This window comes from Anoplopoma fimbria, chromosome 7 (genome assembly GCF_027596085.1).
Source record: "Anoplopoma fimbria isolate UVic2021 breed Golden Eagle Sablefish chromosome 7, Afim_UVic_2022, whole genome shotgun sequence".
Taxonomy (NCBI): domain Eukaryota; kingdom Metazoa; phylum Chordata; class Actinopteri; order Perciformes; family Anoplopomatidae; genus Anoplopoma; species Anoplopoma fimbria.
In genome coordinates, this window is record NC_072455.1 from 4,125,334 (window position 1) to 4,139,772 (window position 14,439).

At 39.9% G+C, this 14,439-nt stretch overlaps 1 protein-coding gene across 1 annotated transcript in view; it reads left to right on the plus strand.

The window, feature by feature from the left end:
* The window catches only part of exoc6b (exocyst complex component 6B), an 89,114-nt gene that overhangs the window by 3,116 nt on the left and 71,559 nt on the right, over positions 1-14,439 (plus strand). The window contains exons 2-6 of the mRNA XM_054601154.1: positions 8,374-8,539; positions 8,715-8,762; positions 8,869-8,959; positions 9,179-9,224; positions 10,967-11,171. Coding sequence (XP_054457129.1) covers positions 8,374-8,539; positions 8,715-8,762; positions 8,869-8,959; positions 9,179-9,224; positions 10,967-11,171 — 556 coding nt within the window. The remainder of the gene's footprint in view (positions 1-8,373; positions 8,540-8,714; positions 8,763-8,868; positions 8,960-9,178; positions 9,225-10,966; positions 11,172-14,439) is intronic.

Here is a 14,439-nt window from a genome sequence, read left to right on the forward strand (position 1 = left end):
AACACAAAAAACAACGACAATACGACGATACAATGAAATGTATAGGACGAGAGAACAGAGGATAAATAGCAGTAGTCATATATAGATAAAATGACAATAAGATGTAAGATATATATATATATATATATACAAATATAACAATTTATACATATATGAGAAAGAGGATTGTCTGTTAAAGTAAGTGGCAAAGTTTATCCAACAGTATTGCACACAGGATATCAGTCCAGGTTCAACAGTTGTGTTGATAGTGCATTCTTATGTAAAGAGTGAAACTGTGCCTGATGGGAGGTCAGCGAGCCCAGAGAAGTGTTATTAGAGCGGCCCGCCCAGGATCCGTTTGTCATACGACTTGACAACTTTGTTTGACACCTCTAGCTTGACACATTCTCCTCTCGAGTGTGTGTGTGTGTGTGTGTGTGTGTGTGTGTGTGTGTGTGTGTGGCGTTCGGTGCCTCGGGCGGGCGAGCAGACAGCGAGGATATTATTTCTCTTCCGACACGTACCACCGCCACCGCCGTGCGATATTTCACCTCCTCCAGCTTCCCGTTTCTGTCAGACTCAGCCTCTGTATTTCCAGTACACAGTCACCCACTATTGAAAAGAATAGCTCAGTCTATGTTTGGAACTGTCAGCTTCACCATTCGCTATATTTGGCACAGGAAGATGTTTAAAAGAGATCGTTTTGATAGGCAAATATATCAGGTGATGATGATAAAAGTGAGTCTTTGGTGCTGTTTTTATTCTTTATCCCAAGACTTTTGTAATTCCTGTTATGTTAAGCACATGATTAAAAAAATCATGAAATTTCTCTGCCTTTTCCTTTTGATAGTCAGATTGATAGCCAACGATAGGAAACGGCAAAACAATAAATAACTTTACTTGACTTAAATAGTAGCTGGTAATTATGAAAGGGCAGCTGGTTATCTATGATCAATTGTTTTTTCCTGTTTCAGGAATAGTTTTTGTTGGGCTGCAACAGATAACTTCCCACTGTTGATTGATTAGATTACATTTTCTCATGAAATAATCAAAATACAGAATAAAAAAACATCACCTTTAGATCTTTACAATAAAGAAAAGCAGCATTTTCTGAGCATTAATGTAGATGTAATCAGCAAATACTCTTATTTTAGCAGTATAAGAGGATTTATAGTACGTGGCAGAATGAATTACACATGAAGTTTGTCAATTTAAAACGTAATTTTGCACGTCAAGAAAGTCACATTTTTTCCGTAAAACCATTGAAATATAAAATATGTTTTTAGAAAGACTACACACGTCTCTCTCTGGAGCTACTATACCCGTGTGATTGGTACCAGGATGTTCTCTCACCAACAGCTGGTCTTGCTCGTTCTTTCGCATCCCAGCTGATAAGAAATGACAAACCTTTGGAAAAACTGCAAATTTCTTTCCGTGCAAAATTACATTTTAAATTGACAATCTTCACGCGGTGGCACAATTCTAACAGCATCAAAAATAACGTTGGCGGTCGTTGATTATCATGCAAATTTTTCCCGAAATAATGTCCCGCTGAAGGGGAGGAAGTTTTATCTATTAAGTCATTGAATAGTAACTTTCCTCGGATAAAAACTCTAAAGACGGGTAAACAGGTTGGCAGTGAGAGTTGGCGATATATCAGTGTGTGTGTGTGTGTGTGTGTCTGTGTGTGTGTGTGTGTGTGTGTGTGTGTGTGTGTGTGTGTGTGTGTGTGTGTGTGTGTGTGTGTGTGTGTGTGTGTGTGTGTGTGTGTGTGTGTGTGTGTGTGTGTTCTCCTGCAGTGTGCAGGTCGAGGCCGGCTGCAGCATTCCTCCCTGACATCAGAGTAGCTCAGGATCGGACACGAGCAGGACCGATCCGTCAGCCAACTCCGTCAGGCTACAAACATTCACCTCCAAAGACAGGGTCCTTCTAGGTGATCCTCTAAATTGAATTACTTATCAATCAGCTACAAATCACAGAAGTGACTTTCTGTACTTATTATACAAACGCAGAGACACATTAATAGTCACACGCATCTCCCCGTCGCTGTGTGCGCATGCTTGATTTTTCGGCGTCTCTGTCAGGTCATATCGGTATCAAATGTTAAGTTATATCATCACACGAGCCCAAAGAATAAGCACTTATATGGCTGCGGGGTCGTCGGCATTTATACACTCGTCTTTTTAAAACGGCAATAGAGGATTGGTAATAAACAAAATATCAGGAACCACAATAATGAGCCAGACATATGAATGCGTCTAAAACAGCAGACACGTTTATCTACAGATTTGAAAACAAGTACAAGAAAAAAATCTATTAAATGACAACGTGTGTCCCTTTTGTCACATACTCCTTCTATACATGTAGTTTTGGGAATATGAAGCCAATCAGTTGCACATGACGCACTGTATATCACTGTGACTTTGCCTGGTTTTATGTTCATCTTTCTTTGTCTTATGTTGCTTTTATTCTAAACTGTCATTGGTTCCACCTCCAACATTTCAATTGTGTCAAACTCGGTCATTGTCTGCGTATTGATCCCTTAAAGCTGCAGTTGTTTTGGTCTCTGTTGCCTATGATTAGTCCTTGTTTAATGTTTTTCTCATGCTAATTGACTTATGATCACATCCCTTTTAAACACAATATTTAAAGGGGTGTTTTTTTTTTCTGTTGAGAAACTCAGTTTTTACACATCTGCCGATCAATCAATGAATCGATTAGAGGACAGCCCTATTCAGAGCACCTGTAGAAATGGAAACATGACAAACTCTAACGTTGTAAATAACTTTCAGAATTATTTGAACAATCAAGTTATCCAGTTTTGATTATCAAGCATCGAGCACCTTGAGGATTATGAAAATTGGTGGGAAATTGTAATTATTGACGCGCAGAATATTTAGACTAAATTATTATGATTGAGAATATTTGGCAGATTAATGGAAAATGAAAATAATCGGTAGGCTCGGCCCTAAATTGATAACCTCAGTTACTGAATTTGTTCATCTTATTTTTGCGGATTAATTGTTTATAAAAATGTCACAAAATAAGGATTAAAGATTAATATACAATAAGGATTCAATTTATAGCAACATATAACAGAAATGTACAAAAAACATCCAAGAAGTTGCAACCAAAACTTGCTTTGGTACTTTTTCTGATTTGTTCAAGTTCATTTTTGACTTTCCAAATATAAGAAATACAGTTTATTGTTTATTATCAGTTGATTGTGATTTTGGGCTGTTGTCACTTCAGCCAAATACTTTAAAAATACACCTTTTTTTTAATTTTTTATCAGATGTTGCAGTGAATTTGTTAAATTGTTTTCTGCCTGTCGCTGCTTCACAAATAGCTGAATGTGTCACAACCTTATCTTTGTTGGGTGTTGGTTTGTCGCGTCGGCTAATCTAATCGGTCCACATGCAGTCGTTCTGCAGCCAGAAAGGAGAACCCCTTTAATAACTTTAGAAAGCTCCGTCTTTGTGTGTTTGTGTGTGTGTGTTGTGTGTGTGTGTTGTGTGTGAGAGCAAGAAAGAGCGCTCCACCCTGTGTTTAACTGGGTGCAGCTGGTTAGTTTCTTCACATTTAGCCATTGATGACAGGGGACCTTTATGCGAGTGGTTTTCCTACTCTATGGCTGTGGTAAATGCTCGTTTCTGATTGGTTGGCAGGTTCTTAATCATGGCAGTTGTGCTGGACCGTTAAACCGCAGTTTAAAGCGGTGCACAAACAAGGTATTATAAACTGCAAGTAACCATAGCAACGATACGGATGCTTTGCCGTCAACTAGTGAGAGTATGCGAACATAACATGTACTATTTAGAGGCAGTTATTTGCCTAAAACACAATTCAAATTATTAGGATTTATTTTTAAATTTATTTTTAATGTGTGCTTTGATTAAAAAGTCTTGACTCTAATAGTTTTAATGATTTATAATAGGCTTGGCTTCTTAGGAAATTAAAAAAAGCTCCTAATTCCTTCTTTAAAATATCTGTTTTATATTGCTTTGAAAACATCTCCTTCAAACAGCCGTATTTATTAGAGTTTACTGGCAAAAACTACATTTTACAAGAATACATTTGAACACATCATGATAGCGTTATAATTTACTTTCGCCCGATGATCATTTTGACTAAACAGACCATGAACGCATCATCATTTTCTTATCGCTTGATGGGCTCGTGGGGACTCCTCAGAAATGCTTCACCTGTCCTTCTCTGTCCTTCTCTGCATCTCTAGTAAGATGTTCTGGCTCCATCTGAATCCGCCATAATTCTGTATTAACGAACGTATTGCTGACTTTTAGTAAGCTTGCGTTGTCAACAATGCTATGCAAATCTAACAATTTGATTCCAAGCAAACTGTAACCAAAAACAAAGCTTTTCTTTTTGTAAGTGTAAAGAACGTTGTCTGATGTAATGAAGGCCATTAAGGTAAACACTAGTTTGAGTGCATTATATGTAATGGTGCATACATTTAACATGCGGGGAGAAAAAAAAAAACCCATTTCAAAAGTATTTCATCCACGCTGCAGAGCTCTGGGTGGAATATTTCTCAGACGTTCAGCATGTCCCGAGTCGTTCTGAAGGGAGTAACCTGCCACAAGCTTGTTACAGCACACACACCCTGCTGAGTCATCAGTCTGTACTTGAGAAGACACATCACACACACACACACACACACATTAATGCATGCACACTCTAAAGTGGGTTAAGATCCTATTTAGCCAGCTGTCGCGCTCACACTCAGGCTCATCTGTTTACAGAGATGTTTCAAAAGAGAGCAGCTTTCTGGAACCTTTTTTTCGTGTCAGTCCTCGTGCTTTTAAACTTCACTAATCCCTCCAACCTCCTCCTCTTCCTCCTCCTCTTCCGTGACCCTTTCCACCTCCTTTTCCCCCTCTCATTCAATGCACTTATGTAACTTTGCAGTGGAATATGAACATCGTTGAACTGAAGTGTTGAACTTCTACATAACTCGTCTGTTGTTGGTCGTCATCTAACTTTTAATCATAGACAATGCACATTGATTAGTTGTAAATATGCCAGATAAGCTGGACATTTTTATTTAGAGGCCTTTAAAGGTGATAGTATCCAGTATTTTACTTATTTTAAGGGATCTTAAACCCTTCTTCAGACATGGAAAATGTGACTTTGCTGTCTTTGTTTGTCTTTTAAAATGATTATTCAGACATAGGTGGCTTTACATCAATGTTCCTTTACGGTTTCATTCAGATATGACCGCACATTTACGTTAAAAACAGTTATGATGGCGAGGGAGACGAGTGTTTTCTGTTCTCACACAGGCTGCTTCGCTGATGGATATTAAAAACATATTGCCGTTGAAGCCTTAAAGGAATAACCTTTTAGAGCATTAATAACTCGCCTTGTGTTACCCTGAATTCTTGAAGAAAACTTATCTCTCAAGCCTCCACAGTGAACAGAGCAACATGATGTCGAAACATCTGTTAACAAACTCGAGCAAAAACTTTTAAGGGGAAAAAAAAAAAGTTTTCATTAACAATTCAAGAGAACCCGGGGAGTACTTGATGTACAGATGGTCATTATGTTTGTGAAGTTTTCCTCCGATGACCATCATGAGCACAAGCAACTCTCGCCGTTTATATTACATACCACATCTCACATCTTGTTATTTTATAGAAGATTCTGCCTCGTGTTTTATAATATCTAACTCCCGTTTAATTCCTATTAGCTCACATGCTGCATGCGATCCATCTTGCTTGATATTCATTTATTTATCCACACAGATGACATTGAATTAGATGGAGAGACTGTTGGTCTGATTGTTGTTGTAAAAGTAGTTTTTAGCCCCTTACCTTTTTGATAACGGGCCTAGAGAGGTGAAAGGTGTCTCTTTACAACCTAAAGCTCACATTATAGAAAAACTAGTTTCTGTCACAGTTTTCTGTTTAGCAACATATAACAGAAATGTACAACCCCTTGGATTCATCTTTGGATGGCCATAACATCCAACTTGTCACATTCTGTAGCTGGAGAACAGACATGTCCAAAGCGTGCTCCTCCTCTCTGGGAGGCAGACGGAACCAGTCGCTGTGGGAGGGAAACCAGTCACAAGCTAAACGGGTACACATTTGTCCACACAGTCAGGAAACCAGCTTTTGTTTGGAGACTTCACAGGAGAGTTAAGTCATCTTGTTATGTTCACCAAACCTCTATTGTCCACCGAAAAGCAAAACATCATATTGAGAAAACCACTTCATTCATTTCTATTGTTTCAGTGAATGAATGAGGATGAATGTGCTCATGTTTATTTAATCCACCAGAGTCTTAACAGACTATGGGCCTTTTTGTGAACATGCGTACAAACACACAAACTATCTTGTAGCTCATTGTTTTCATTTTTAGATTTATGGCCGTGTGTGTTTTTTTTTTTCCCCATTCTATGAATTTCTTTTTTTGATGTCAGCACACAGACTGTGGAAGCTCCGTGTGTCTAAAGAAAGCACTCGGTGGCGTCAGACCTGCTCTCCATTGTACAAGTTGGGCATTTCCTGATCAACAGGAGGAAGGGTGGGGGGGGTTAAGACATACACAGGTGTGTGTGTGTGTGTGTGTGTGTGTGTGTGTGTGTGTGTGTGTGTGTGTGTGTGTGTGTGTGTGTGTGTGTGTGTGTGTGTGTGTGTGTGTGTGTGTGTGTGTGTGTGTGTGCTATGTCTTCAGAACGGAAAGAACACAGGAAGGACTGTGATCGCTATAACAGAGAATGCTTGTAAACAAATATAATAAAAATCTTATTTTTTTCTACATCTGTTGACATTTATTTAGTTGATACACTTAAAAAAAAATGAAAAAAATAAATGTATAGCAGAAAGACTGCAGATCTTCTTAAGCAAACAGAGACAATGCAGACAATAGCGATGTAGGACAAATGTTCATTTAAGTCCAGCAATTTTGTTAGATATTTAGATTGATAAATTGTTATATTTTTTCCAGATGAAAAATATAATAAAAACATGATGTTGTTAATATATATCAGCCGCTCTGCTGTCTAAATATTAGTATCGGCAACTGAAAAAAATGAGTTCGACCGCTAGTCACAATGTTTAAATTCAACTCTGTGGCATTTTTAAACCAACAAACCGGCATCTCGCATATATAGTTGTATAGTGTTTTAATAGTTTTAAAGACCTATCCTTTTTCTTGATATCCTATAGTGCGTTATGTGCTGGAGAGTATATAATCAGTTCCATTGTGTAAAACTGATTCATAAACAAATGCAATAAAAAATGATGAACAGTAGTTTGAGTTGAACTTGATTTATAACCCATAAAAGCTAGCTTACTCAGAGTCACTCACAGAGAAGGCTACATGATGATGTCAGTTTTTCCACATCTTGAGTCTCTTGCAAATCTAAATTTACTCTCGTTAAAGTTTTCAATAATTAAACAGTCTGAATGCCTTGTTAAAAAACTAAAATGAGAAGCAGAGTTCATAGAAGTTTTGTCAGTTGCTTTCTTGAAGAAAATGAAAAGAAGTTGCTGCTTCATCCTCTTGTCAATCGACTGATTGTTTCAGCTCAATGTGAAGTTAAACTAGACACTGTTTGACATTTTTACGGTTAAAATAAGATTTCTTGGATACAAAATCACAGTATACTATGACACAAAGGACGCACTGTGTGCAATAATGCAGCGCTGTGGTGTATTATATGCAGTGTGGCATTGGGACACAGTATTTCCCCTCACTGTGGACATGCCCTTCAGCAAGGCACTGCACTGGAAACCACCCTAGTGGACTCGCTCATAATAGAAACTGGCAGAGGTTGGTAGCAGTGAGTGTATGGAAATGTTGAGCAGGAGAAGCGATACAGTGACGCCCTCTAGTGGACACATGTTATAGAAGCAACCATTCCACAAATAGATTCCCACACACCTCTGCCTCCCTTTCTTTCTTATTCCCCTTCTCTTTCACTTGCAGAGTGTTTATTAGTTGCTAATGAGCTTTTTAATAATTACTTTCTTTCTTGTTTTTGCGATGTTCCAATTATCCTGCAAGGCTGCTTGTAGCTCATAGAAATAAGTAAATAAAAGGATTTTTAATGTTTAACTTAATGCCAGATTGAAGCTTGTAGGACTCAAGAAATGGGGTAATTATTTCTTGATTGTATCATTGTTGTGTTTACAATCTTATTATGCACAGAAAGGAACATATTTAAGTTTAGCGTTATTTGATCACGGCTTGAGATCAGGATGCTGCTTCATCTTCATCTTTCAATCAGTGGACAAGAAGTGGAACTGTCCCAAAAAGGAAAACATTCCAGTTTTTGAATAAAGATTTAGTCCTCAGAAGATTTAAAAAGATTGCAAATATCTTGCCCGTTCTTAACAGTTATCTTATTTTTTTTTTTTTTACCAGGTCGGTGTACGATGGTCAGGAACATGGCCTCTTCATGGAGAACCTGGACGTGCGGATCAGGAACCACGACCGCGAGATCGAGAAGATGTGCAACCATCACTTCCAGGGGTTCGTCGACTCCATCACGGAGCTGCTCAAAGTACGAGGGGAGGCGCAGAAGCTCAAGGTGAGGAGGAAGAGTGTGGAGAAGCAGAGTGGAATAGAGATGGACGTAAAGATGGAGGAATGCTTCAAGATTTATAGAATTCTGGAGGATTTTAGCTCCATGTTTAAAGACGGACAACAAAAAGTTAAAAAGGAAATAACAGACTCATTTATATCCTTGTTGTTTCCCCTCTCAGAGTCAGGTTACTGAGACCAACAAGCGTCTTCAGGATGACGGCAAAGAGGTAAAATAACAAGTTTAACATCAATACTGTCCACTTAGGACTTGTCTCTGGAGACTTCTTAAGTAACGCTGCTTCCTTCGCCTCCTCCTCTTTCTCCTCTTTCCAGCTCATGAGCTCTATGGAGGAGCTGCAAAAGTGTCGAGTGCAGCAGAGAAACATCGCTTCCACCATAGACAAGCTGTCGCACTGCTTACCAGGTAACACACACTAGATACCAGTGTGAGATGGACAGTTTAAGCCCAGCTTTGGGGCTAAAACAGTGTGTAAGATGGATCTGCAGCTCTGCTCATATATGCAAACATAGACTACAAAATAATGCATTTCCAAAAAGCATGAATTCGACTTGTTTTCACACAAAGCAGTCCTTAAAGTATCAGATTTAATCGTCTTTTGCTTCATCTCTTTGCTTTCCCCAGTCCTGGAGATGTACAGCAGACTTCAGGAGCAGATGAGGGCCAAAAGGTCTGTTAATGATTCTGTTGTTTGGGTTACATCTCCCCTTTTTATATGCGTTCACACATGTTTTAATTAAAGTATCTGTAAGAGCTGTTTTGTCATTGTTTTGTTTTGTAAAACTTCCCACCACTTGGGGGCGCAGTGCCGCTCTCTATTAGGCAGGAGGTCAGTATAATCAGTGAGGGTTACCTGAGGCAGGTGCTGCTGAAATGAGAAGGCAAATAGTTTTCGACCGTGCAATACTGAAGGGAGGATGAACGGTATGATTTATTCTGACTGTGACTCAGCAAAGAAACTTATGACAGAGAAACTGGCTGCGCTCTGTATGTTTGATGAAACACTGTGTTTGTGAATAATACATTGGATTTATTTTGGAAGCTGAACATTTCGTCAGTTATTGGCACGCGTCTAAACAAAACACTCAGCAGCCGTAGTGGCCTTTTTTCATAGGCAACGGATCCACTACAGTATACAAATCTTGGGTATGTAGATGACATTGTTTTGTAGATAAAGGTTTATGGATAAAGTGGACATAACACTTGCCGGGTCGGGTTTGACGGTCGGGGTTTGTAGTCTTTCATTGAGGAGGTAAAGGAGGGCCGTCTTCGTCTTTTTTAAATTTTTATCTTTTCCTGTTGAACATCAAATATTCTCTTCTTAGGGCAGTTTCACGCCTAAATGTTCAGTTCATGAGGTGATCCAATGTGAGGATGACACATTGTTAAGTTTTACATCTGGTCCGGTTTGCGTAAACAAAGGCAACACTCACACGATCCAGAAATGATAAAGAAATGGTGCGCTAGCTAGGTAAATATTGTCTAATTTGTGGTCTGATAAACAGTAAATTCGTCCATTTCAGTGGTAGCTAACACGCTAATAGGCTACTAGTTCACAGTCACCAAAAAAAGGCAATACCAACGTTGTTCAAACCGATGAAATGACACAAACGTTTCGCCTCCTGTGATTGGTTGGAATGGTGTTCACGCTCGAAATGAATCGATCCAGAAGCTGTGGTTCTGTTTGGAGGAACACGGAACCAAAACGTTGTCCAAACTGTGAACTTGTGTGTTTTAAGATTATTATCCTGACATATCACAGCTGTCTGAATACATTCTGATGTTTAAACGGCATCTTCTTTAAATATGAATAATCATTTCATTAGAAAGTGATGCACTTTGACCGTTTTTAACTATCGTTTCCAGCCACTAGATGGAGCCGGAGCATTTGGTATACCCACACTCTTCTCTCCTTCCCTCCCTGCCCTTGGTCTGACCTGTAGATAGGAGTCTGGTTGCTCATAAATTTGTTGTTTGTTTATGTTTTTTTTCTTACTTTCGCTCTCTGTCCTGCGGCTGCCGGGCCTCACAGAGAGCAGGCAGAGGTCAGCCAGCAACGACTGCTCCTCCAGAGATGCAGTGTGAAGTGTTTGGGGGATATTGTATTGCCAAAGAGCCCTGAGGTGTTTCTGAGTGTGTTCATTTCTGTGTTCTTGTGCTTGTTGGTGTGTTTTCTGCTTATTTACATTGTTTTATTGCTGTGTGTGTGTGTCTCCTCCTGTAACCAGAAACTCGCAGGTTTAATTGGCCTCTGCTCAAAACCCACAAAGCTACATTAGCTGTATTAGAGCAGGAAGGCCAAACAAAATCTAATGTGACAAGTTTGATCTTAACCTGAAGTTTAAATAAAGTTCATAAGAAATCAATACACTGTTTTGATTGGATAAATGTGTGTGTGTGTGTGTGCGTCAGGTACTACCCGGCACTGCGGACGCTGGAGCAGCTGGAGCACACGTGTCTTCCCCGGGCGGGTCAGTACCGGTTCTGCTCCATCATGGCGGAAAACATCCCCAAACTGAGGTTACAGATCCGGGACACGGCGATGACGCAGCTGAGGGACTTCCTGGAGAGCATCCGGAAACACTCCGACAAGATAGGAGAGACCGCCATCAGACAGGTACACAAACACATGTTTAACTGATTCATTACTAATGTATATAGTTAACCGTCTAATCCCCCAAACCAAAAATATACCATTTATTACAGCCAGAAGCTGAAAAAACAGACATTACTGACGAATTTCCATCTTTCCAACGGTCCTTGAACACACTTCTGTCAGGAAAACAACCAAATCAAAGCTTAAAATTATGATATTTCATCACAATTACTTTATGTCTCATATATAACTTTAAAAATAAACTGTGTGCACTTACCACAACCCGTAAAAAACATCAAAGTGCGTGCTTATCTGCGCAACTGATGATAAGCAATGAATGACTCGGCTGAGAACAACTGTCACGTTCCAAAAATTCAGTGAAATTTCGACTAGACTGCAGACTGTTTGCGCAGAGGAGAGGACCGAAGAGGTAGCAAGCAAAGGTTGTACAAATGTAGATAGTTCAATATACATAGCATGTGAAGATATTTTATTTCCAGTAATTTGGCACTTGTGGGCACTTGGAAAAATGTTGAATATATATATAGAAACCATTTCCCAATTTTTGTGAAAAGACTTTTTACATTTTTTCTCTCCTTTTTTAATAATTTATAGCATTGTAACTGTTATACTGAAACAAACGCATCAATTTCTTTTTGGAAAGGATCGAAATCCAAGCACAAGAACCAGCCTTTTTATTATTCAACACATTCTTCTTCTTCTATGGCAAAAATCTGCAATCCTACATTACCCACAATGCAATAGACCTTTCAAAGCTGTAGATGATTGATGGTTTTTTGCAGTTTTTTTTTTTTTTATGTTCATAGTAACTAATCATTCAAATGTGTGTGTGTCAGCCTGTTACGTTTCGTAGTTGCTACCTCTGTGTACTAACATCAGTGCACTTATATGTGTGTGTGTGTGTGTGTGTGTGTGTGTGTGTAAGTTTGCTGATAAGGACTGGATGGCGCTGGTTTACGAGCTTGTCTATCTGCCCTCATACCACAAGTGTTTTTTGTTCTCCATCATGTCTTTCTCTCTCCGTCTGTTAATCAGAAGCAGCCTGTGTGTGTGTGTGTGTGTGTGTGTGTGTGTGTGTGTGTGTGTGTGTGTGTGTGTTACTTTGTGGTTCCACTGCCAGTAAACAAGCATGTAGGCGCTGCAGGAGACGCCGTGGCTTGTCAATGAACATGCACACATAGACACACACACACACACACACACACACACACACACACACCCTTTCAGAGACCCTGCTTTTCAGCACTTACCTAATTGTTTTTCTGTTTTCCAAGGCCAAGGAAGTTATATTCCAGCGTGTCTGTTTGTGTGTTTTGTGTTCTCTTGCGGTATCCGATAGCTCAAAGTGAGGCCTCCTTGTTTATTTGTGTGCCTCCATTATTTGGGGAATGTTGCACCGTGGGATTTCAGGACGAAGGGGTTGGGAATGGGAGTGAGGAAGGGGCGCTCGACGACAGACAGATGAGCGGATGGAGACTCGGGAGAAAAGTGGCCGTGCAGTCTGTCGTGTCGTATATTCTAATCACGACTTCCTCTGTTGAACGCCGGATCGTCACATTGACCTGGTGGACCTGGACGCCGGTTGGCCCCGGGACCTTTTTGGTGCACTTTGTCCCACTCTTTCTGCCTGCTTCTCTCCTGCAGGATCAAAGTCGCGGCTGCTTTAGATCAGCAAGTATAGAGGGTTCGATTCCCACATGTCCAAATGTCCTCCTTGGGCAGGACACTGAACCTCAAATTGCTCCACATGGTTAGACCAGCACCGTGCATGGTCGCTCCATCAGACTCTGATTACATGATCAAATATTCCTGATTTTGCCCTTAATTCGAAAAAGCTGTTGACATGCCCAATGAAAATTAATATTACTGTTTACACGCAGCCGTTTAAAAGTGTTTTAAAAGAAGGTTTGTTTGTTTTTCCGACCAGAAATGTTGGCTTTTCTTTTGGGAATGCATACGGTAGTGCGTCCTAACCGTAAATGGCTTAGAGGACGTGTTGCAAACTGTGCTGGAAACCCAAATTAAGACTCATATTCTGAATGTGCTGTCCAAAGAATGCTCCTAAAACCTGAATGATATCGGCATATCCCACATGTCTTAATCAGAAAATGGTACATTTAGAAAGAAAGCGCTTTATATCTAAATGCAGCCTTGTATTAAAGATGGGTCAAATCCAATCGTGGCAAATACTGAATGATAGAATTTCCTACTAAGTTCATTTTTTTAGGATTTGCAGCTTTACAAATTTTGATTCTGGACTGTTGGTCTAACAAGCAATTTGAAAACGTCATTTTCAGCTTCAGGAAGTTGCGATTGGAAATTTCTAAACCAAACAATAAGCATATTACTGATTAATCAATATTGAAAATAAGCGTCAGTTACAGAATAAATCAACTTGTGGTCATTGTTAAGGCAAGTCATTTGGATTTAAACGCCTAGTAGTGGGAGGGGGCTGTTCTGTCACTCATACAGTCCTCTGGTTCTGCACCGTATTTATGTTTAAGATTGTAATTTATAGAATTTGTTAAGCGTCACGTTATTTAAGCCTCCCATAAGTGGCATTCCATCAAAAATATCAAAACATCGCTGACAGGAGATGTCACTGTATATAATGCTTAATAATGTAGAGAAGTCATTAATATCAAAGGAATATTACAATGATCTTTTGGCATTAGATAGTGTTGACATCCTCCACTTTTGACACCTTAAAGTCAACAGACACACTGCTGCATTTCAGGCCATGAAGAAGAGTGTTATCTCGTCCTCTAGGTGTCACTAGAGGATCGCTTCTCACTCTTAACCCACAACGGTGCTGCCTCTTCTTGCTCTTCAGTTGGAGAAACACAACGTATGCAGATGCTCCGCTTCAGTGCACGAGGGGGGGGGGGGTCACTGAACGGATATCTCTACCTGAAACCTCGAAGATGTTCTGGAGGCACCTAACCAAAGCCCCTTTAATAGTTAGTTTTTCCTTTTAATTTGTCACCCATTTGTAGGTTAAAACATTCATTTAAACTCCAAACAAGGCAGGTTAAAGTGATCAAATTTAAATCCACATAAACACCAAAAAAATTGCAGTCAGATACGCAGCACAAGTAGTCCCCCACCCCCCCACGTATCACTCCCCACCCACGCACCCTGAACCCGTCGGTGACCCTTAGGTGGGGGTCTCCGGGACCGCACTTTGGGAATCGCAGGCGTAGAAAATCCACTTGCAGTCGCCGAGGAAGCCAACCGCTAACTCCTCTAACCGCTAATTACAAGGGAG